We start from the raw sequence: 26,654 nt of genomic DNA on the forward strand, positions 1-26,654 counted from the left end.
TACTTCAGACGTATACTGAATTAATACGTCTGCCTGTGCGGCAGAGCAGAATGCGAGCTCAGCGTCTCAGGATAAATGTGTTTTGGAAAGGTGGGAGTCCTATCACACTTCCATGGGGTACTCCTGCTACCCTTGCTTCTGATGAACACTTGCTGTTGAGGACAGTGTACCAGGTTTTATTATGTAAGAAGTCTTTAAGCCTCTCACATATTGGGACCTATTCCATATTTAACAGTTTGCAGTGGAGCACTGTGTGAAATACTTTTCAGAAATCTGCAAATATGGAATCTGCATATTGCCCTCATCTGTAGATTACTATATGTCATGTAAGAGGAGGGCAAGCTGAGTTCAGCATGAATGATGCTTTCTAAAACCTAGCTGATTCATTGACAGAACCTTTCTGTCCCAAGGAAATTTATTATATTTGAACTGAGAATATATTCAAGAATTCTGCAGCAAACCAATGTTAAGGATATTGGTCTGTAATTTTTCAGGTTCAATCTTTAACCTTCTTGCGTAAGGGAGTCACCTGCACTTTCTTCCAGTCACTGTGGACTTTGCACTGAACAAGAGAATCATGATAAATGCAAGCTAAATAAGGGCCCATGCCAGTTTGTAAAACTGAATTGGGATTCCATCTGGACCTGGTGACTTATTTGTTTTCAACTCTTTCAGTTGCTTCTTTATGCCAGTGATGCCTATTACTATGTCCTCCATATGGGAGTCTGTGCGATGGCTAAAAGGTGGTACGTTTGTACAATCCTCCTATGTGACCTGTTGCTTAAATGTGAAATTTAAAACTCCTGGTTTCCTTTTGCTATCTTCTGTTGCCACACTGGACTGGTGAATAAGTGATTGGATAGAAGCCTTTGACCTGCTTAGTTATTTTACATAGGACCAGAATTTTCATGGGTTCTCAGCAAAATATTTTGGTTTGGCGTGTTGATGTTAGCTATTGTATGCTTTACGTATCGATCATTTTACAGGTGCAGGAAGCTCTACTAACTTTTGCCTGTTTCCATTTGTGCATTCTCATTTGAATCAAGAGTGTAACAGTCTTTGCTTTCTCAGCATTTTTCAAATTTTGTTATTAAACCATGGTGGGTCTTTCCTCTCATTAATCCACCCACTTGGCACATACTTATCCAGGGCATGATTTACAATCCATTTAAACATTGCACATAATTCCTCTGCATCCATCATCCTCAATCTAAATTACGTCCATTCAGTGTCTAAGTGGAATGGTAAAAACTGCTTATCAGCTCCTTGTAGCAAAAATACTGTCCTACCCTCCTTGACTGATTTATTAACTTTAGTAACCATCATCACTATGATCACGTGATAACTAATCCTTGTCTCTACAGTGACACTGTTGATAAGGTCAGGCTGCTTGTAGATGTGAGATCTAAAATATTTCCATTGTTGTTGTTGTGGTCCTCAGCCCAGAGACAGGTTTGATGCAGCTCTCCATGCTACTCTATCCTGTGCAAGCTTTTTCATCTCCCAGTACCTACTGCAACCCACATCCTTCTGAATCTGCTAAGTGTTTTCATCTCCTGGTCTTCCTCTATGATTTTTACCCTTCACGCTGCCCTCCAATACTAAATTGGTGATCCCTTGATGCCTCAGAACATGTCCTACTAGCTGATCCCTTCTTCTAGTCAAGTTGTGCCACAAATTTCTCTTCTCCCCACTTCTATTCAGTACCTCCTCATTAGTTATGTGATCTACCCATCTCATCTTCAGCATTCTTCTGTAGCACCACATTTCGAAAGCTTCTATTCTCCTCTTGTCTGAACTATTTATTGTCCATGTTTCACTTTCATACATGACTACACTCCATACAAATACTTTCATAAAAGACTACCTGACACTTAAATCTATACTCAGTGTTAAAAAATTTCTCTTCTTCAGAAGTGCTTTCCTTGCCATTGCCAGTTTACATTTTATATCCTCTCTACTTCGACAACCATCAGTTACTTTGCTCCCCAAATAGCTTAACTCATCTACTGCTTTAAGCATCTCCTTTCCTAATCTAATTCCCTCAGCATCACCCGATTTAATTAGACTACATTCCATTAGCCTTGTTTTGCATTTGTTGATGTTCATCTTATATCCTCCTTTCAAGACACCGTCCATTCTGTTCAGCTGCTCTTCCAGGTCCTTTGCTGTCTCTGACAGAATTATAATGTCATCGGCAAACCTCAAAGTTTTTATTTCTTCTTCATGGATTTTAATCCCTACTCCAAATTTTTCTTTTGTTTCCTTTGCCACTTGCTCAATATACAGATTGAATAACATCGGGGATAGGGTACAACCCTGTCTCATTCCCTTCCCAACCATTGCTTCCCTTTCATGCCCCTTGACTCTTTTAATTGCCATCTGGTTTCTGTACAAATTGTAAATAGCCTTTCGCTCCCTGTATTTTACCCCTTCCACTTTTAGAATTTGAACGAGAGTGTTTCAGACAACATTGTCGAAAGCTTTCTCTAAGAAAAGTTTTGCCTTTCCTTAATCTATCTTCTAAGAAAAGTCGTAGGGTCAGTATTGCTTCATGTGTTCCAACATTTCTATGGAATCCAAACTGATCTTCCCTGAGGTTCGCTCCTAACAGTTTTTCCATTCATCTGTAAAGAATTCATGTCAGTACTTTGCAGCCATGACTTATTACTATGATAGCTTTCTTTGGGATTGAAATTATTATATTCTTCTTGAAGTCGAGGGTATTTCGCCTGTCTCATACATCTTGCTCACCAGATGGTAGAATTTGTCAGGGCTGGCTCTCCCAAGGCTATCAGTAGTCGTAATGGAATGTTGTCTACTCCCGGGGCCTTGTTTTGACTTAGGTCTTTCAGTACTCTGTCAAACTCTTCACACAGTATCATATCTCCCATTTCATCTACATCTACGCCCTCTTCCATTTCCTTAATATTGTCCTCAAGTACATTGCCCTTGTACAGACCCTCTATATACTCCTTCCACCTTTCTGCTATCCCTTCTTTTCTTAGAACTGGGTTTCCATCTGAGCTCTTCATATTCATACAAGTGGTTCTCTTTTCTGCAAAGGTCTCTTTAATTTTCCTGTAGGCAGTGTCTATCTTACCCCTAGTGATATATGCCTCTACATCCTTACACTTGTCCTCTAGTCATCCCTGGTTAGCCCTTTTGCACTTCCTGTCGATCTCATTTCTGAGACATTTGTATCCCTTTTTGCCTGCTTCATTTACTGCATTTTTATATTTTCTCCTTTCATCAATTAAATTCAAATCTCTTCCATTTCTCAAGGGTTTCTACTAGATCTCATCTTTTTACCTACTTGATCCTCTGCTGCCTTCACTATTTCACCTCTCAAAGCTACTCATTCTTCTTCTACTATATTTTCTTCCCCCGTTCTTGTCAATCGTTCTCTAGTGCTAGTAGAAACCCTTGGGTGACAGAAGAAATATTGAATTTAATTGATGAAAGGTGAAAATACAAAAATGCAGTAAATGAAGCAGGCAAAAAGGAATACAAACGTCTCAAAAATGATATAGATAGGAAGTGCAAAATGGCTAAGCAGGGATGGTTAGAGGACAAATTTAAGGATGTAGAGGCTTATCTCACTGGGGGTAAGATAGATAGATACTGCCTACAGGAAAATTAAAGAGACCTTTGGAGAAAGGAGAAGCACTTGCATGAATATCAAGAGCTTTGATGGAAACCCAGTTGTAAGCAAAGAAGGGAAAGCAGAAAGGTGGAAGGAGTATATAGAGGGTCTATACAAGGGCGATGTACTTAAGGACAATATTATGGAAATGGAAGAGGATGTAGATCAAGATGAAATGGGAGATATGATACTGCGTGAAGAGTTTGACAGAGCGCTGAAAGACCTGAGTCGAAACAAGGCCCCCGGAGTAGAGAACATTTCATTAGAACTACTGACAGCCTTGGGAGAGCCAGTCCTGACAAATCTCTAACATCTGGTGAGCAAGATGCATGAGACAGGCGAAATACCCTCAGACTTCAAGAAGAATATAATAATTCCAATCCAAAAGAAAGCAGGTGTTGACAGATGTGAAAATTACCGAACTATCAGTTTAATAAGTCACAGCTGCAAAATACTAACGTGAATTCTTTACAGATGAATGGAAAAACTAATAGAAGCCGACCTCGTGAAAGATTGGTTTGGATTCCGTAGAAATGTTGGAACACGTGAGGCAATACTGACCCTACAACTTATCTTGAGAAGAAAGATTAAGGAAAGGCAAACCTACGTTTCTAGCATTTGTAGACTAAGAGAAAGCTTTTGACAATGTTGATTGGAATATTCCCTTTCAAATTCTGAAGGTGGCAGGGGTAAAATACAGGGAGCGAAAGGCTATTTACAATTTGTACAGAAAGCGGATGGCAGTTGTAAGAGTCGAGGGGTATGAAAGGGAAGCAGTGGTTGGGAAGGGATTGAGACAGGGTTGTAGCCTAGCCCCGATGTTATTCAATCTGTGTGTTGAGCAAGTAATAAAGGAAACAAAAGAAAAGTTTGGCGTAGGTATTAAAATCCATGGAGAAGAAATAAAAACTTTGAGGTTCGCCGATGACATTGTAATTCTGTCAGAGACAGCAAAGGAATTGGAAGAGCAGTTGAACGGAATGGACAGTGTCTTGAAAGGAGGGTATAAGATGAACATCAATAAAAGCAAAACGAGGATAATGGAATGTAGTCGAATTAAGTCAGGTGATGCTGAGGGAATTAGATTAGGAAATGAGACACTTAAAGTAGTAGATGAGTTTTGCTATTTGGGGAGCAAAATAACTGATGATGGTCGAAGTGGAGAGGATATAAAATGTGGACTGGCAATGGCAAGGAAAGCGTTTCTGAAGAAGAAAAATTTGTTAACATTGAGCATAGATTTAAATGTCAGGAAGTCGTTTCTGAAAGTATTTTTATGGAAGTGAAACATGGACGATAAATAGTTTAGACAAGAAGAGAACAGAAGCTTTCGAAATGTGGTGCTACAGAAGAATGCTGAAGATTAGATGGGTAGATCACATAACTAATGTAGAGGTATTGAATAGAATTGGGGAGAAGAGTAGCTTGTGGCACAACTTGACTAGAGGAAGGGATCGGTTGGTAGGACATGTTCCGAGACATCGAGGGATCACCAATTTAGAATTGGAGGGCAGCGTGGATTGTAAAAATCGTAGAGGGAGGCCAAGAGATGAATACACTAAGAAGATTCAGAAGGATGTAGGGTGCAGTAGGTACTGGGAGATTAAGAAGCTTTCACAGGATAGAGTAGCATGGAGAGCTGCATCAAACCAGTCTCAGGACTGAAGACCACAACAAAAACAACATTCACCTGACCAGAATTCTTGTTCCTCCTGCCACTGAACCTATTCCCATTATATCTAACTTTAACCTATCCATTTTCCTTTTTAAATTTTGTAACCTACCTGCTCTATTAAGGGATCTGACATTCCATGCTTTGATATGCAGAATGCCAGTTTTCTCTCTTCTGATAATGACGTCCTCCTGAGTAGTCCCCACCTGGAGATCTGAATGGGGGACTATTTTACCTCCAGAATATTTTACCCAAGAGGACACCACCATCATGTAGCCATACAGTAAAGCTGCATGCCCTGGGGAGAAGTTACAGCTGTAGTTTCCCCTTGCTTTCAGCTGTTCACAGTACCAGCACAGCAAGGCCATTGTGGTTAATGTTACAAGGCCAGATCAGCCAAACATCCAAACTGTTGCCCGTGCAATTACTGAAAAGGCTGCTGCCCCTCTTCAGGAATCATACATTTGTATGGCCTCTCAACAGATACTGCATCGTTTTGGTTGGTCCTATGGTACGGCTATCTGTATCGCTGAGGCATGCAAGCCTCCCCATCTATGGCAAGGTCCACAGTTCATGGGGGGATATTTGTCTGCTTTTAGTGAGACAGTTTTCTAAAAATGTGTCCAGCAGTACTTCATGAGACTGGATGTCCATACTTACTGCAATGAATCCATAGACTTCCCAGTCTATAATCTGCAGGTAAAAGTAACCTCCGCCTAATGTTGCATTATCTGGTTATTTCTGCACTACTGAGCATAGAGTTTCTTTGAATGACTCTAAATCTGCCACAGAAGAATCAGGTGGCTAGTAAAAACATCCAGCAATTAACCTGACTTCACGTAGACCTGTTATACGCGTCCACATAATTTCATCATCACACTAAAATTCAACCTCAGTTGAGGCAATACATTTGTCGACTGCTATGAATATTGTCCCTCATAGGGCATCTAATCTGTCTGTATGATATTTATTCCATGTCTCGCTAAATATTTCAGAGCTTTTTACTAAGGGTTTCAGCCAGCTCTTGGTCCCAAGAATAATTTAAGCATGACAAATATCCTGAAGAGTAGTAAATTTGGGAACTTTGTTATGAATACTACAACAATTTAGTGATAAAATCTAGACAGTTTAGTGTCTTTACTTTGAATGTGGTGTACTTTCACTATCTGCATATCGACTCCCATATGTTCATCAGAATACTTCAAACCACCACCTAACTCCAAAAAAACCCATATGGGCTCCACAAGTTCTCTGCTGCCCTAGTAGCTGCTTCCTTTGTGTAGTGCATCCCTGACCTATCAAGGGGAGTCCCACAATTCTCCACTGATATTGCAATTCCTGAAATCTCCAGCCAAGACTGTTACAAAGTCAACAAAGCCTGTGGTTGAGATATTGTAGGTGCTGCAATATTTGTACTAGCAGTGTGCCCCCTTCCAGCTGCCTGCCGGTGGCTTCATTCTGTCCAGCTGACAGGTGGGGAGGAATGTTAGGCTGCAGTGGTGGGCTGTCGAGTGTGCCAGAGGCTGCACTCTCATCTCTAACTGGACGTTCCTGATGTGTCTCATCTGCTGGACAGTGCTGGATGCACTCTTGTCATATTGCTGATAATGTGGGATTCCACACCACACTAAGTTGGTATCCTTCATCCCTATTGACAGGGTTCTCATGAATCCTTATTTATGTGGATTCCTTTATAATGCTGTCCCAATAGCAGGTTGCTTGGTCTAGCACTTTGATGTTCTGAAACTCAAAGATGTGGTTTCCCTTGACATTATGCTACGCTACCACTGATTTCTCTCTGTCCTCCTCTAATACATGCCTAATGTGCTCCTCGTAGCATTTTGAAATACGCCTCTGTGTTTGCCCGATCTACAGTTGTTTCCCTTTCTTGTACATACCAATAAAGAAGAAGGCAGATGGTACACTGGACTGTGCAGTATATAGGAAGGAGACCACACAGACCTGTTCCACAATGCTACAAGCTGCTACCATTCAGTGCAGTGGCACACAGTGGCACCACCCTGGTAGATGGGGTGCACATCAAATGAAAGCCACCCAGCCAAATTACAGCACCTGAATGAAGTGTTCTACAGAGCTGGGTACAGTGAACTGCAGATTAGTAGGGCATTATTTGAGAAGAGAAAAGATGCAGATAACTGGGGAGAGGGAGAAGAAGACAAGAGACTTGCTTTCCTTCCATACTTGTGACCTCCCTTATTCAAATTGGAAGGCTGCTTGAAAAATCTGACATAAATTGTCCTCTGACAAGTTTCTAAGACGAAAGGATACCTCCACTCTGCAGAAGACCCACTAAAACTGAGCATGTCTGAGACATACAGCATCACCTGTGAATGTGACCAACAATACATTGGGCAAATGCAGCACTGTAGTGTGTAACACTGCAAGGAGCACATTAGGCATGTATGACTGGGACATACAGAGAAGTCAGCAATAGCAGAGTGTAGTTTCAAGGAAGACCATACCCTTGACTTTCATATCACCAAGATGCTATGCCAAACAATTGGCTATCGGAGCACAATTATAAAGAACTCCATAGAAATAAGGAGTTACAAAAATCTGGTCAATAGGGATGAAGGATACCAACTTAGTGCATCATGGGTGTTGGTGTTAATATGATGAGATCATGTCCAGCACCATCCAGCACACAAAACTCATCCAGAATGTCCAGACAGACATACAAGTGCATCCTCCAACACACCTGCTACCCCACCACAGCAGCCTCACCGCCTCCCTGCCTGTCAATTGGACAGCACTGAAGAATCAGTCCATCTGATAACTGTGTAAGTATAAGTTGTTAGAATTTTCATTTCTTTAAATAGTTTGTTTGCAGAGGTCTTCAGTTTTATTAACATATGTTCCTGATGCAGCCCAGATAAATCATTTGTTAGAGTATTTTGAAAGCCAGATACGACTGGCTAAGCTGTACATGATTATTTGTTGATTGAGACTCCACAATTCTTTCTAAAAAAGGAGCGTAAAGATACATTAATTTTATAACTGAAAACAGCATACAAACAGCTTGTTTTTAAAGTAAAACCAACTTTTTTTTTTCAAAATACAGCATGTGCTCAACAGTAATATTAGAAATTACATTTATGAGCTGGATTTGTGACATTAATGCACTACCATATCCCTATTGAACAGATTTTGTTGAGATTAGTGAAATTTTAAATTTAATCTGTTAGTTCCATTTTTGTTGTAACATTCATGACTCCTCGCGTCAAGAAATCTAAGAAAGGTAGCACCTAACACCAATATGCAGAATTAATGTAACGGAGTATTAATAATTTACTTTAGTTAAATAGGAGCTATGCATTGGTACAGATACTAATGTATATTGTGTTACATTTTTTTACCACTCTTGATTTCTTTAGCCAGTTTTCAACGTTGTTAATTGTGCTATATTTGGAATAGGTTGTGTATACTTTTCACTTACATAGGTGCCTAAATGTACATAGTTGTTATGTGTTATGTGTTGTTATGTGATGAAACCTATATCATGTGCATTATTGATGAACAATAAGTAAATATGAATGTAAATGCAGTTCATGACTATCACTATTGTCATTATGTTGGTATTGTGTACAGAGAGAAAATATCATTTGATTTAAGGTCATCGAAACAGTCCAGGTCCTGCTCGATTGACACCAGAGCCTCCAATAGAGAAAGATGAGGGTATATCAGATGAAGAGGACCCAGCAGAGTTGCGGTTGCTACTTGAACTCAATGAGCAGGTGAGCTCATACTGTGCCTATGATTAATAGCTTCAATATGATCTTATCATGCGCATTATTTTTGTTGGACCTATATGAATACATTAGTTCATCCTTATAGTATACAGTTTCCTTCCTGGATGACCACTGCAGTTGATGGTTTGAAATCCAGTTTCATACATAGAAAGGAAGTAGAAAAATTGTGTGACAAGAGACAGCTAGGTACTGTAAACAATGAAAATAATAAGAGCCATGATTATTAGTATTTGATATATATTTACTTAAGGGCATGCTGCTGGAAGAATAAATTTTGCACAACACAAGCAAGATAATCAAATGCTGTCTGTGTTGTGAGAGATGTCATCGAAGGGGCTGGTGGGAGATGTCATCGAAGGGGCTGGTGGTGGTAGTGGTCACGGGGTGGAAGGGATTACTCACACACACACACACACACACACACACACACACACACACACACATTAAATGTGAAACAGTGGAAACTCCAGGTTGGAGTCAGGAAAGATATATTGCTACTTACTGTAGAGATGAGATGTTAAGATGCAGACAGGCACAACTAAAAGACAGTTACACATTAATGCTAGTCCAAGCTGCCAGAGATGGTGGTCATGTGTGCATGAGGTGTGCTCTTGTGTGTGAGTGAATATGTGCGTATGTTTCTTTTTATGATGAAGGCTGTGACCAAAAGCGAATGTGGTAAGTGCCTTTTAGTTGCGCCCGTCAACAACTAAATGTGTCATCTTTATGGTAAACTTTGTTAATACATTATGTATAGACATTTTTGTCACTTGTAACTTGATTGAAACATCAAATTTTGATTCATCACGTTACACACTTGAAGTGGTTAACATGTGGAGCATGAATTGAAGTCTTGTTTAATGTGTGTTGTTACCATTGTCTACATTGGTGAACCCTCATCATTCACCTGCAGTGTATTATAGGGCTAGTGTAGGACATCAATCTGTGGATGAAATGTGTGTCCATATATACCTAACTGTAGGTGAGGCACATGACTGAGTGAAAGGGACCTTTTTTCCATTTAGTCTATATGTTTATTAAAATTTCTTTTTAGCTATACAACCAGAGATAAAAAGTAAACTAAGGGTAGTTTGAGCTTAAAAAGCCAGTTTTGAATGTTCACCCAAGTGTCATGCATACTAATACTGTTATGTCAGCTACTATGGGAGTCAGCACTGACACAAACAAGGAAGGAAAGAAGTTGCAATTGCTGGTGGCAGGAATCCAAAATGATCTGTACATAACATATGCAGACCAATAGAAAACTTTATTTCTAAAAAGGAGGGCAACATAACTTCTCATTGTGAGGTGGCATAATTTGCTTCCTGTGCCTCCTATCTGTAATTACTTTTACACACTATTACTACTGTAGTATGCAGGCTAAGTATCATCTTCCTGTTACTCAGTACTGATGCTCTTGAAGTCTGTGACCGAACTGAGGCCTGACCAGCTATGGGTGGCTCATTAAGTCAGCATTCAGAGTGGGTGCTGAACTCTGTCTTCCTGCCTGCTCTTTCCATTGGCATGCAGGTCAGCACCTTCTTGATGCCGTTTTGCAGTGCTGTGCTGGTCAGTTTGCAGTTGATGCTTTAGAACTGCACAAATACGACAGCAGATTCATATTGATTTCCACACCATCAAAAACAATAACATATTGGCTGAATCCATTACATTTTCATGTGTATGACATCGTAGCATACATATTCAAAACTGACTCTTTAAGCTGAAACTTGTGTAACTAAGAAGAGGTCTTAATAAATATGCTGCCTTGGTGGAAAATTAGGAAATGAGACACTTAAAGTAGTAAAGGAGTTTTGCTATTTGTGGAGTAAAATAACTGATGATGGTCGAAGTAGAGAGGATATAAAATGTAGACTGGCAATGGCAAGGAAAGCGTTTCTGAAGAAGAGAAATTTGTTAACATCGAGTATAGATTTAAGTGTCAGGAAGTCGTTTCTGAAAGTATTTGTATGGAGTGTAGCCATGTATGGAAGTGAAACATGGATGATAAATAGTTTGGACAAGAAGAGAATAGAAGCTTTCGAAATGTGTTGCTACAGAAGAATGCTGAAGATTAGATGGGTAGATCACATAACTAATGATGAAGTATTGAATAGAATTGGGGAGAAGAGGAGTTTGTGGCACAAGTTGACAAAAAGAAGGGACCGGTTAGTAGGACATGTTCTGAGGCATCAAGGGATCACGAATTTAGCATTGGAGGGCAGCGTGGAGGGTAAAAATCGTAGAGGGAGACCAAGAGGTGAATACACTAAGCAGATTCAAAAGGATGTAGGTTGCAATAAGTGCTGGGAGATGAAGAAGCTTGCACAGGATAGGGTAGCATGGAGAGCTGCATCAAACCAGTCTCAGGACTGAAGACCACAACAACAACAACATAGTGGAAAATGTCACCTTCATTCGACAGATTTATTGGTCCATGAAGCAGATGTAGATCAAGGTTGCATTTGCCATAGTTCCCTTCTTTGCTGAGCTTCAATCACCTGTCTTGTACCAACAGAGAAATTTACAGCTTATATGGTTGAGTGGCACAGCTTTTGTTTTTCTATCACAGCATCCCAAATATTAGAAGTTATCTGAGCTTTTTAAGGTCTTTTTAAGCTGCTCCTTGTAACCCTTTAGAGCAGCATGTCGAGCTCCCCCACCAATACTGGGGTCACCATACAGGTTTTGTGAAGGAAGTCTGTCATCAGTAATGTGCAGGATGTGGCTGATCTATTTAATACTACACACAAAAACGGTGGATTTTATACTGTATGTCCTTGGCTTAGTACATCCATGTGAAACTGAATACTAACACTCCCATTCAATGTTTGTTTGTTAGTTATGAGGGGCAGTGATGAACACCCACCTCTATGGGACCATTGAATAGTTCCATTCAGAAGTAACAACCACATACATCCTGACATTTATCCCACTGTGTTGATGAGACGATCAAGTCCTGTTTCATAGAACTCAGATGGCTACTGACAGATCCACTTCCCCATCCAACTGAAACTGGTGTCTATGCAAGTCATTCTTCAGGTCATGAGAATGTGAAAGTAACACAGTGAATGATGTGTGCAGTATGGAGGATGTTGCAGTGTTTCCCAACCAAATCACTGAGGCATGCATAGCCTTCATCCAATTGGCAGTGAGAGGGCTGGCTGGCTTTATGGTGCAACAGAATGATGCTGTATGACAGCATTCCTGGACATTTTTTACTTTATGACCCATTACATTTTCTGGAAAGTGTCTTCATAGCACTGTGCATTGATTGCAGTTCCACGCCAAAGGAACGTGAAGAGCAGGGGGCCCATGCAGTCTAAGAAGAGGATCATCCTGACTCTACCCTAACGTTTGGAAAAAGGCTTTGGATTTCTTGGGTGGGAGAGATGTGGGATGTTTAAACTGTTGGCTTGGCCGTTTGCCCTCAGGTTTGAAATGGTGGTATCATCTAAGGTCATGATGTTCTTCTTTGACTATAGGGGTCCTCTGGTCATCGAGTTCATTGAGCGTGGAACCAAAATTAGTCATTGAGCATGGAACCAAAATCAATGCATAGTTCTATGAGATAGAATCATTCTGCTGCATGATAGTGTCTACCACCACACTGCCAATTAGATGAAGGCTACACTTCAGTGACTTGGTTGGTAAACACTGCAACATCCTTTGTACCTTCAGGATCATTGACTATGTGATTTTCACCTCTTCGGTGACCTGAAGAAAGACATGCTTGTGTATTAGTTTCAGTCAAGCGAGGAAGTGCACGAATGGGTGTGGTGGTGGACTTATCAGTGACTGACCACATTCTATGAAACAGGAACTGATGACCTCATCTTCCAGTGGGATGAATGCCTTAATTCATATGGTGATTGCATTTGAATGGAACAACTCCATGGTCCCATTGTGATGAAGTTTAGGGTTTCATTTGAGGGTGTCTTATATTTTCACATTCTACGGATTTCATAATGATGTAGAATGAGTCATTTTACATTCGCACTACAAATTAATTTGTAAATATGGCTACAATTTTAGGGTTTCATTTCAGGGTGTCTTATAGTTTCATGTTCTATGGATTTCATAATGATGCAGAATGAGTCATTTTAGATTCACATTATAAATTAATTTGTAAATACGACTACATGCTGGACATTTAGAAGTTGTATTATTGTAAGTTACACAAATGTGAGTTAGTAATTCCCACCCACCAACTGTTACACTTTAAAATAAAAGAAGTTCTTCTATGGAACTGAAGGATTTCTCAAGGGGAAACTTTTTCATTTTGTTTTCAAATTTTACTTTGCTGTCTATCAGACATTTTATATCAAAAATTTTAGTTGCAGTACTGTGCATCCCTTTTTGTGCTGAAGGCAACATTTATGTGATGTAATGGATGTCATTTGTCCTTCTGGTGTTGTAATTATGTGCATCATTGTTCCTTTTGAGCTGCAGTGGATTGTTTACAAGAAACTTCATAAGTGGTCAGTATCTGCTGGTAAAAGCAATTCTATGATGTCATGAGGTAAATAATCAGTGCTGCAAAATTGGGACAATAACTGCCTGGGCCACTGTTAGTTTGCAAATCTTTATTGAAAAAGACATAATGTGAGAGGCATCTAAAGGCTGCATGGGTAGCACTGATTTTTTGTATACCTTTCATAAGCACGGTGATACAAGAGAATGTTTCCAAGGTAGGAGATGAAGTCTGTCTGCTGCAGTTGAGTATGGGAGATTATAGTAATCATAGTCTGCAAGAGAAATTCCAGGGACAAGCTGTGTTAGTACACTGGTTTCCTGAGAATTCAAAGTCACCCCAAATCATTCATCAACACTCCTGAAGCAGTTGACAGAAAATGCAGTTCTTCATGTGTATGAGCCGGAGAAGGATTGTCATTTATATTCTGTCTCTCTGTTATGCTAGTGACCATGTCCAATCTTTTTGGCCAAAGTCTGGCTTGATTAAAAAGTCATCCACCAAAACAGAACGTATTTCCACTCTGTCGTTGTGGTCATGCCTCTTACTCACAAGTGTAAGGAAAGAGCATATGTTTGAGCACATAGCACCTTTAAGCCTATTTTGAATTGGATATTTCACTAACATGTCACTATAGTGCAGAACTTGACCAGTATTATTATTGTAGAGTGTTCTGATCACCACTACAGCATAGCACTGATATTTGGAAAGTATTCTTGCCCAGATAATTAAGGAAACAATTCTGCCATTTCTCTCCCATTTGTATGTATCAATCCTTTAGTGTTTGTATAGCAAGTGTTGTTTTCAGCAGAGAATGTGATTACTGTTTTGTAAATAATATAGTTTTGTAATATATCAGATTACTGATGTATGTATTATAAGAATGGTAAATTTTCTTTTAAAACAAACAAGTAATATGAAATACTCTTCACAGTTTAGTCATCTGTCTCTAGAAGGTCTGTTTATAAATGACTAAGAGATTAATTTAAGAGTAATAAATGTAACAACTTATTAAATAGTAGATGCACCAATTTGTTGGAAGGTGCACAAACAAGACTGAAAACTTCACTAGGTTTAGGATAAATCCTTTTTTGGGCTAGAGTACACACACACACACACACACACACACACTCACACACACACACACACACACACACACACACACACACACATATATATATATATATATATTTAAATATGTCTGCTTGTGTCTGTATGTGTGGATGGATATGTGCGTGTGTGCGAGTGTATACCTGTCCTTTTTTCCCCCTAAGGTAAGTCTTTCCGCTCCCGGGATTGGAATGACTCCTTACCCTCTCCTTTAAAACCCACTTCCTTTCGTCTTCCCCTCTCCTTCCCTCTTTCCTGATGAGGCAACAATTTGTTGCGAAAGCTTGAATTTTGTGTGTATGTTTGTGTTTGTTTGTGGTCTATCGACCTGCCAGCGTTTTTGTTCGGTAAGTCACCTCATCTTTGTATTTATATATAATTTTTCCCACGTGGAATGTTTCCTTCCATTATACTGATATGAAACATTCCACGTGGGAAAAATATATCTAAAAAGAAAGATGATGAAACTTACCAAACAAAAGCGCTGGCAGGTCGATAGACACACAAACAAACACACAAACACACAAACAAACACACAAACACAAACACACACAAACACAAACATACACACAAAATTCTAGCTTTCGCAACCAATGGTTGCCTCGTCAGGAAAGAGGGAAGGAGAAGGAAAGACAAAAGGATATGGGTTTTAAGGGAGAGGGTAAGGAGTCATTCCAATCCTGGGAGCGGAAAGACTTACCTTAGGGGGAAAAAAGGACAGGTATACACTCGCACACACACACATATCCATCCACACATACACAGACACAAATGTCTGCTTGTGTCTGTGTATGTGTGGATGGATATGTGTGTGTGTGCGAGTGTATACCTGTCCTTTTTTCCCCCTAAGGTAAGTCTTTCCGCTCCCGGGATTGGAATGACTCCTTACCCTCTCCCTTAAAACCCATATCCTTTTGTCTTTCCTTCTCCTATATATATATATATATATATATATATATAGAGCATTGTGTCAGCTAAATAAGCAATAGAGTATTGTGTATTCAGCCAGCCCCTCTCAGGAGACACCGCCTTAGAGTAGCACTGTCTGTGCGGGCTAGAGGGTTTGCGTGCTCCAGGGAAGCAGAGGGTCATGCCAGCGGTAGTGTAGCTACTGGCAGGGCCTCCCAAGCTGGACAGACCTTTGCAGAGGAGCCAGACAAAGTGTGTCTCACAATGCCCTTTCTTTCTTCTTATCCTATCCTGCTTCCCATGTCTTCAGTGATACAGATTTCATTAGCACTGGCATGCCATTTGTAAAGGAGAGGGACAACTCCAAATTGAAACCCGGAATCGTCATTTCCATTAGGCACAAGTACGGTCCAACCAGAAATGAGCGGCAATTGCCTGCGGCCAAACTGACCTCGCACATTGCATATTATTGCTCCTGTGGAACCAGTCAGCTAGGCCGAGAGGGTGGCATGAGTAGTGGGCAAGCTCACGGTCACCTAAAATCTGCATTTCAGGTGCAGTAGCATCCACGGAGAGGACACTCCATCAATGTGAAACAAACATGGATAGTGGCAGTTACTGGTCAGAAGCTCGCTCCAATGGGTGTAGGAGTGGGCACCAGGGGTCGCTATTGACAGTGGGAGGGCCCATCGTAGATCCACTGGCCAGTCACACCCACTTCAAGCTGGTCAGCCCCCAGTCAGTTAGGTACTGGCCTGTCCTGGTGCCGATTGTTCCATTGGGTGTTTGTAACACTAGCACTGCTAGAAGTTATCACCATAATATCTCACACTGCTGCTACAAAAACAAAAAATAAAAATAAAAATAAAATAAAAAGTAAAGATATTTCACTATGCATCAGTACACGGAACATTTGCACTATGCTGCAAGGCTTCCTGGACAGCTGTGGAGGCTCACAAGAGCTACATGAAATGGCTGCTATTGACTTAGAGCTAGTCCAACTCTATATCACTATAACAGCAATGAGGAAACCAGGCTACCAGAAGAAGGCTCAATACGGGGAAAAAACTTCACTTTTTCTGGAAGGGCAAAGATGTTGTTAGCCCCAGACAGCACGGAATCTGCTTTGCTGTCTGCAGTGACTTGCTGTGTTATACCGAAAACCCAATTGCGATCTCAGAATGCATTATGACTGTGTTTCACAACAGATAGTGGACTACTGACGCTGATATCTATACATACACCAACACGTACCTCAGCTGTAGATGCCAAGTATCAGTTTTATGAACAACTCATTGATGTGGTACAAGGAATGCACTCTGGGGACCATCTGTGCACCCTTGGTGATTTCAATGCTTGTATTGGTTGTGATTTTGCCATTTGGCCTGACTGCCTAGGCAAACACGGAGTGGGCAAGATAAATAAAAATAGTCTATGGTTGCTTGAATTCTGTGCAAAGTATAAGTTGTGGGTCACCATTACATACTTAAAAGGCAAACTGAACCACAAGGTTTCCTGGATGCACTCCCGCTCAAAACGTTGGCACCAATTAGGTCTTATTCTAACTAAAAGGAAAGATTTACATTACTTTCTTTATTCATGTTCTTTTCTTAGTGCAGACTGTGACATGGATCATGCACTTGTATTGACAAAAGTACGCATCATGACTAAAAATTTTCACTCTTCCAGAACACCTTGCAAAACAAAAATTAATCTTTACCATACAAGAAACACTGCTGCAGTAGACGTATATAGTGATAAGATATGAAAAGAGGTGGAACCCTGGGACCCAGCCACTCTTATTTTTGAAGACTGGCAGAAGATAATATCATTTCTTACCGTTACGGCTGGAAATGTGTTCGGTAATCTGGAAGCAAAATCGCTGGATTGGTTCATCGAGAATGTAGATGTCCTGAAACCTCTCCTTGAGGCTATGTGTCAGGCCACTGTTATCTGGCATAAAAACCCCTGCAATTCTACATGCAGGGAACTAAGCAAAGCAAAGGCAGCTGTTCAACACACTGTCTGCAACTGCATCAATTCCTATTGGGAACAACTTTGCACTGGCATACAGGAGTGTTTCAATGCTGGCGACATTGGTGGTGTGTACTTGGGCATCAAACAGGCCATTAGACCCGTTCCAAAGAAGATTGTACCACTCAAGAAAATAGATGGAAAAGTCATCACAGATTGAAACCATCAATTGCACTATTGGGTAGAACATTACTCCAGCCTCTACTCACATCCCATCACCATTAGTCCAAACGCAATGGAAGAAATTCCTCAGATAACACCTTACCATGACTTGGATATCACATCTGCTATGGGGGAGCTTCAAAGAGCAATTGCACAGCTTAAATGTGGGAAGTGCCCTGGCAAAGGCAACATCTCCACAGAAATTGTAAAACTTAAGCCAGTTTTTCTGCTGTTTTTCAACCTCTTACTGAAATGTTGGGCTGAGGGTATTGTACTGCAAGACATGCACAATGCTAATATTGCTACTTTATACAAAGGTAAAGGTGATCACAGCAATTGCAACTATCACTGTGGAATCTCACTTCTGAGTATACCTGGAAAAACATTTTCCTGTGTGGTGTTGGACAGACTTCAGAAGCTTGCTGAGCACATATACCCTGAGGAACAATGCGGGTTTTGTCCCCAACGATCTACAGTTGATATGATCTTCAGAGTCTGGAAAATTAAGAAAAAGTGCCACAAGCAGAAAACCCCTCTGTTCATTGCCTTTATTGAACTGAACAAGGCTTTCGATACAGTCAGCAGAGAAGGACTGTATGCAGTACTTTTGAAGATATGGAAGATGCTGTGGTCTTCGACGGAATCACATCTAACCCATTTGCTGTGAAAAGAGGGGTTTGTCAAGGCTGCGTATTGGCTCCCACTCTGTTCAATATTTTTTTCTCAGCTCTCCTGAAAGTTGCTTTTGGTGAAACTAACCTGGGCATTCATCTGTATACCAGAGATGATGGGAAGCTCAACACTTCTCTACTCAGATCCAAGTGCTTCCAAGAAGACTTCCTTGTAAATAGCCTTTTATTTGCTGATGATGCTGCATTTGTAGTGCATACTCAAGATGATCTGCAAGAGCTCGTGGATAAATTCTCTACTGCATGCAAGCTCTTCTCCATGTTTATAAATGTAAAGAAGACAGTTGTCATGGCACAAGATTATACAGATCTGTCAGTCATCAAACTGGACAGCTTCTTGCTGAAGGTAGTCAATAAATTCTGCTATCTTGGTTCAATAATGACAGAAGATCTCTCCCTGGATGACAAGATAAATGCATGAATAGGAAAGACTGCCAGCACTTTTGGAAAGTTCCACACACAAGTATGGGTCAACAAACATCTTACATTGTCACCAAAAATACTTGTGTATCGATCATGTGTGCTGAGTACTCTCCTGTATGGAGCTGAGACTTGAACTCGTATGCCAAATAGGAATGGAAGCTCAACACCTTTCAGCTGCGGTGCTTACGAGCATCTTGGGAATATTATGGAAGGATCATGTGACAAGTGATATGGTTCTGAAAACTGCAAAACAACAGAGTATCACTGCCATGCTCAAGCAACGTCACCTGTGGTGGTTAGGACATCTGCATCATATGGACCACTCCCATCTGCCCCGGTGCACGTTACTCAGTGAAATAGCAGGAGCCAAGAGACCTCATGGAAGACCTTCACTATGCTTTAGGGATTGCATTAAGCATGATGTGTGCACATTTGATGTTGACAGTGACAAGTGGGAGCAACTTGCTGACGATCGCAGCAAATGGAGGAAACTGACTGCAGATGGAAGCAAGATGCATGACCAAGTATAGCTTAACAACTTAGCTGCAAAACTATCATGCAGACATGAGCTTATGACTAACCCTCCTGCTGGAGTGGCTCATATTTGCCTCAACTTTGGGCGCCAAGTCAGCTCTCGCATTGGTTTTCTGAGCCACCAGCAGAAATGTCTCAATGACGCCACTTGAATCTTCCAACAAGAAGCACCAGGCCATTAAAATTCAATCAGCATATTGTGGCTGTGTGTGTGTGTGTGTGTGTGTGTGTGTGTGTGTGTGTGTGTGTGTGTGTGTCAATGACTCGATAGCTCTACTGCTTGGAGCTTTGTTACCTTTATTCCTAATTTTTTAAAATTCTGTCAGAACTTTCCATACCATATTTACCAAGAAATTATGTAGTTGAAAATTAAGAAACAGTTCAGCTCTTCATAACTTACTTAATTAGTAAAAAGTTATATTTTTAAAATTATATCTTTTTTTATACAGGAAGCTGCTGTTTTACGGAGAAAGGTTGAAGAACTTGAGAAAGAAGGAGAAACATTAAAGAAGAAAGTTAAAGACCTACAGGACAAATTAACAGCCAAAACAACACGTAAAAGTGCAGCTGCCATTACAACACCAGAACCTGCTAAGGGAAGTGATGTACTGTACGAACAGAAAATTAAGGTATACAAATTTATATTTTCTTTAAATCATTATAAATAATTGTGTAAGATTTTACACTCACTTAATTTTTGTTCTATAGGATAAAATAGACAATAGGAAAAATGTATCCTAATTGCCACACAGTTATATTTGTTTCATAAAGCTCTGTACTTTGGAAGCTATGTAGCTGATAAAACACTCATTATTACAACGGAAAATACTACATGGAATATAAGTAATGTGTGAGACTACAGACCACCGCACACATGTGCAGTGAACAGACAAAAGAAAAATTGCTCTTATTTGAAGCAGAGAAGAATTTATGCATGCAAATTCAAAAGATATTTGAACACTCAGACTCTCAGTACTTGTAGTTTCTCATGTTCACCACATAACCTGTTTTATAATGTGAGTGATAATGTATCGTCTTGTTCATTATATACAAGACATTGAGGCTGGAGCAACATTTAGGGGACTATGCATATTTTATCTTTGTTTATGATTGAGGAGTTACCAACTGTGTTACAAGGTATAGTGAAACCATCTGTTCCAATTTCATGAAATTGATGAAGGTTCTAATCGAATGTGTTGTTACTGAAATGCTTTGATGGACACTACAAATCGCAGCACTGAAGTTGGAATTGTCAATCCTAGCTTGAATGACAATTCTCTTAAATTCCAGTCAAGTAATAACTGATGCAAGGCATTATTTAAGGATTTTAGTATGGCATACTGAAAAGTAGTGCCTCCAAATCTTTTATTTTAAAAACCCTTAAAACTTTTGAAATAAAACAAATTTATTAACATTCTACATCTTTATTTTTCATGTCTACATACTTGTTTCTCAACATAGTCATCCTGGCAAAAAATATATTTCCCCCACGGGAGACCAATTTGTAAATACTTCCATTGTTGAATGCTTGACTTCGTTGAAGACGCCACAACCTCACCTCTGCTTGCACTGCTTTATCAATATCAAAGTAAATTCCTCAAAGATGTTCTATAAGATTTGGGAAACAATGAAAATCAGATGGGCCCAAGCTGGGACTGTATGGAGGATGACCTATGACAATCAACCCAATGCGTCGCATTGTTACAGATGTCACAGCACTCATGTGTGGTCTGGCAATGTCATGCCAAGGAGAGGGTGCAACATGTGTGGATGAACTGTTTGAATTCAAGCTTTCAGAAACTCGATTACAGTATGCTATTTCTTATGCTCCGAGATAGTTACGCTACCCACTGCCTTGTTACATGGTACAGTTCAGAGCTCTCTAGCAGCAAGGGATTGCATCTTGCATCAGCAAAGTGGGAAAGTCGACTGAGTAATAGGCGTGAAATGTAATACCTCAACCAACATTGAGAACAGAATAAAAAATTGGAGGCATTACTTTTCAGCATGTCCTCATAGACTTTCTATTCACCTGAAATTTTACTTTCTTATAATTTGTAAAATGCATCACTATTCATGAGTTACAATTTTATGCTCAAAGAATTCAGTTGCACAATTTAGGATCAGGGATGCCATAAGGAAAGAGATTTGGAAACTCAATTTTGAGGTGGGAGAGGAGAGGGAGAGTCCTAATGCGAAGCCCAACAGGAAAGGTAAATGTAGTTAATGTGCAGTTATCAATTGAGACTAGCGAAAACTATTAAGAGGCCAGAAGAAGCAGAGGAAAATGAAAATGTATGGAATAAAAGGTGGCTGAAAGAAATAAAGAAAGAAAGAGATTGGCCTGAAATCATATATTTCTTTCCATCATTTTATTAATTGACAGCATGTCAATATAGAATAAAACACAATGTACACAGAAGATTATCATGTTTGATTTCAGATACAACAGCAACGGGAAGACAGTACATTAGGCATTATTTTCATGCATGAATATGACATTGATGTTTACAGCAGTCTTATGATGTAGTGGGAGTCATAGGGATAGTCAGAGTGGAAATATCATATGACAAGTGGTATGAGAAGTAGAGAATCATAGTAAATGCATACCACTTCCAAAGGTAATGCACATTCAGTTGGAAAACAATCAAAGAGATTTGTGGGAAGAAAACAAGTAATAAAAGCTATGTATATAGCAAAGAAAACAGTTTTTCTGTGGCTAATAGAGGGAGCAGTGAAATATACAGAAAATGAGAGAAATGTTTGATAATAATACCAATAAAATTACAAGAGAATGGAAAGACAAAAATAGAAGAATTAAATAACCAACAAAGGAGATTCTTCTTTTTCATCCATTTTCATTATCATTCATTCAGTCAGTCCCATCATGAAGTAGTGGCTTCAGCAATGTTGAGTGAATGAAGATATACATTAATAAACAGGAGCTACCCTTGCTGCATGTTCTGTGATGACAACAAATTATGACTAGCTTCAGTTTACTCAAACTGATAATTATGGTAATTACTTCTAGATTGCTTGATATATGTATGTTTAGTGAAACACAGCTATTTTGAAAAAAGAATTGATCCTCCTCCAGTAGTACTCAGTCATTGTTAGACTCCAACAAATCATTTTAACTTTACACAGACTGCTATTAGGTCTCTATATAGTGGCAAATCATGATCTATCTGATACAAATATAAAACAGAATTTACTTTCCTGACTCCAAGTATTCATATTATGTAACTTCTCCTTTTGTCTTTTCTTCTCATCCTCTGATTTCCCAGTGACTTTCTCTGGATATCTGAGCTGTCCTTACTGTATATGTTTAATTTCAGTAAAATTTTGTAGTTAAATTTCTAATATTTCATCTAGTTAAGTTTTTATTTTTTTTATTTCATCCATCTTTTAAACTTGTAAATGCTGTGTATCATTGTATTACCTATCCTACCCATAAAAAATGTAAAAACTGTAGTCAATCAATTTCCTCTCCATAATGTAGAAGATTTCACTGAAATTTTTATTAAAAAAACTATATAAAAAAGAAGTTAAAAAGTATCTGTTAATCCAGGCCATTCCAGCTTGTGAACCCCCCCCCCCCCAATCCAATCCCAACCCCCTCCCTGCGCACCCTCACCCGAGAGTAAAAGACACTTATGGGCACAAGGTGGGCGCAGGTTGGCAAACACAGACAGTCTTGGAGCCGGGCTGTAGCACACACGATCATAGTCCACTTACCAAGATTATGTGGCAAGGGGTGACCAAGCAGGTCTTGCATGCACAAAACACATGAAGTCAGGCCGTCTGGTGGATTGCCTACAAGGCCTCCACCTGCTCATGTGCAAGCTGAAGGGAGCTCGCACGTGCTTATGCCTGATGGAGCAGCATTGGAACATCCTGTATTAAGCAGTATCTTCTATACATTGAGGGGTGACTTAGATAACACAGAGTAGAGGTATGGTAAAGAATGTAACATGTATAAATAATAATAACAATGCTAGCAATTTCATTTCACATAACACTTTCACACATTGGTTTTTCTTCTTTTTTCTTTCCTGGGAAAACATTCTCCCAAAGCTATGCAGTGTATAATACTAACACATTCTCTTTGTGAGCTCAACATCACACTCATTATAGGGGGACACTACACAGTTTGTCAGGCTAGTGAGTGGGAATTTGTGGTACACATAATGGAAACCAGGCATTGTAGCAATGATCCTGACATCAGCTGATTGTATATGTGTGTAGTCACTGGGAGCGAGAAATGAATGGATAATGTAACACTAATTATTTATATTGTTAAATAACTTCTTTATAAAATGGTATTGTATACTAGGGATAAACCAAATGAGGTAGCACTGTTTAAAAAAACTTGTATTTGGGAGGGTAGAGACTCCAGTCTTCATCCAGCCATCTTGATTTAGGTTTCTTTTGGGTTCTGCAAGTTACTTCAGGCTAATGCCAATATGTTTCCTACATGAGGCCATGGCTGACTGCCTGCCCCATCCTTGTCAAACTAGACCTGTATATATGAATTGTGTTGTTTTTATTGTCTTAAGTTGTAATACAAAGACATGTCCAATATCCTTGTAAAAGCAGTCTACAGATTAGTGTTACTTTTGCTGCTACTACTACTGCTACTACTACTATCGAAAACTGCATGGAAAAAATTGATTTTAATCAGGCAAAGTTACTAGTTGACTTTTAGAATTGGACATTACACAATGGACAATTAGCAAGTGATGAATGAAATTATAGACTAGACTAGAGCAATGAATATGAGTTTCCACTTTATCTAGGATTTGCACTGAAATTATTCTTGGGATTGAGAGCTGGCTGAAGCCGAAAGTGGAAAGCTCTGAGATATTTAGTGAGTAACAGAACGCGTATGGTGAAGACAGATTAGAGGCCATAGGAGGGGGAGTGTTCATTGCAGTTGACAATAATATTTTCTCTATTGAGGTTGAAGTTCTGTGACAGTGAAGTTACCTGGTTGCATATAACAGGTCTAGCTGAAACCAAGTTAATTGTTGGCTGTTTTTACTGCCCTCCCGATTCTGCTGCGACAGTTCTAGTGTCATTCAAAGAAAGTCTACAGTCAGTAGTGTAAATTCTCAGATAGTGCAATACTAGTTGGAGGCAACTTTAACCTACAAAATATAGTCTGGATTGTCTATGAATTCATTGCTGGAGGTACAGACAGACAGTTAAGTGAATACTTTTGAACACATTTTCTGAAAGCTGTCTTGAAAAACTAGTTTGGCAGCCCACATGCAACAGAAATATCTTAGACCTTCTGGTTACAAGTAGGCTGGACCTTATCAGCAATGTCAGTATAGAAATGAGGATTAGTGATCATAATGTCATTATAGCAACTGTGCTTAAAAAAGTTATTAAATCAGTTAAGGAGGCTGGGAGAGTATTTCTGCTCGACAGATCAGATATGCAGTTGTAAGCACCCCACTTAGACAGTAAATTGACATCACTTAGTTCCAATAAGGTGGACATAGAGGAATTATGGGCAAAGTTTAAGCAGATTTGCAAATCATGGTCTGGAGAATTATGTGCCTAGTAAATGGATTAAGGATGGAAAAGACCCACCATGGTTTAATTACGACATTTGGAAGCTTCTGAGGAAGCAGAGGCTGTTGCACCCTCAGTTCAAAAGAGAACATGTAAATGATGATGAGCCAAATTTAGTAGAGATTCATGTGTCTGTGAAAAGATCTGTGTGAGAAGCATCGCAATTTAGCAAAAGATCTGGCAGAGAATGTGAGAAAATTCTGGTCCCATGTAAAATCGCTAAGTGAGTCTAAGGCTTCCATCCAGTCTCTTGTTGACCAGTCTCATGTGACAGTTGAAGATAGCAAAATGAAAGCCAAAATTTTAAATTTCACATTCAAGACATGGTAGTAAGCATCCCTGATAGAGAAACAGCTGAAGGAATTGAAATCAAGTAAGTCATCAGGTATGGATTGAATCCCAGTTTGGTTTTTCAAAGAGTAATCTATGGCACTGATCCCTTACTTAGCTTGCCTCTATCATGAATCTCTCACCCAGAGCAAAGTACCAAGTGACTGGAAAAAAGCTCAGGTGACTTCTGTGCATAAGAAGGGGAAAAAGAGTGGACCTGCAGAATTACAGACCAATATCCCCCCATGAACCATGGACCTTGCCGTTGGTGGGGAGGCTTGCGTGCCTCAGCGATACAGATAGCCGTACCGTAGGTGCAACCACAACGGAGGGGTATCTGTTGAGAGGCCAGACAAACGTGTGGTTCCTGAAGAGGGGCAGCAGCCTTTTCAGTAGTTGCAAGGGCAACAGTCTGGATGATTGACTGATCTGGCCTTGTAACAATAACCAAAACGGCCTTGCTGGGCTGGTACTGCGAACGGCTGAAAGCAAGGGGAAACTACAGCCGTAATTTTTCCCGAGGGCATGCAGCTTTACTGTATGATTACATGATGATGGCGTCCTCTTGGGTAAAATATTCCGGAGGTAAAATAGTCCCCCATTCGGATCTCCGGGCGGGGACTACTCAAGAGGATGTCGTTATCAGGAGAAAGAAAACTGGCGTTTTACGGATCGGAGCGTGGAATGTCAGATCCCTTAATCGGGCAGGTAGGTTAGAAAATTTAAAAAGGGAAATGGATAGGTTGAAGTTAGATATAGTGGGAATTAGTGAAGTTCGGTGGCAGGAGGAACAAGACTTCTGGTCAGGTGACTACAGGGTTATAAACACAAAATCAAATAGGGGTAATGCAGGAGTAGGTTTAATAATGAATAGGAAAATAGGAATGCGGGTAGGCTACTACAAACAGCATAGTGAACGCATTATTGTGGCCAAGATAGATACGAAGCCCACACCTACTACTGTAGTACAAGTTTATATGCCAACTAGCTCTGCAGATGACGAAGAAATTGAAGAAATGTATGATGAAATAAAAGAAATTATTCAGATTGTGAAGGGAGATGAAAATTTAATAGTCATGGGTGACTGGAATTCGAGTGTAGGAAAAGGGAAAGAAGGAAACATAGTAGGTGAATATGGATTGGGGGACAGAAATGAAAGAGGAAGCCGCCTGGTAGAATTTTGCACAGAGCACAACATAATCATAACTAACACTTGGTTTAAGAATCATGAAAGAAGGTTGTATACATGGAAGAACCCTGGAGATACTAAAAGGTATCAGATAGATTATATAATGGTAAGACAGAGATTTAGGAACCA

The 26,654-nt window shown here is 39.8% G+C and overlaps 1 protein-coding gene across 2 annotated transcripts in view; it reads left to right on the top strand.

The window, feature by feature from the left end:
* Nucleotides 1–26,654, top strand: part of LOC124774718 (trichohyalin) — a 402,178-nt gene that overhangs the window by 228,605 nt on the left and 146,919 nt on the right. For both annotated transcript variants that reach the window (XM_047249503.1, XM_047249504.1), the window contains exons 14-15: nt 8,952–9,073; nt 19,873–20,052. In XM_047249503.1, coding sequence (XP_047105459.1) covers nt 8,952–9,073; nt 19,873–20,052 — 302 coding nt within the window. The remainder of the gene's footprint in view (nt 1–8,951; nt 9,074–19,872; nt 20,053–26,654) is intronic.

This window comes from Schistocerca piceifrons, chromosome 2, assembly GCF_021461385.2.
Source record: "Schistocerca piceifrons isolate TAMUIC-IGC-003096 chromosome 2, iqSchPice1.1, whole genome shotgun sequence".
Lineage (NCBI taxonomy): Eukaryota > Metazoa > Arthropoda > Insecta > Orthoptera > Acrididae > Schistocerca > Schistocerca piceifrons.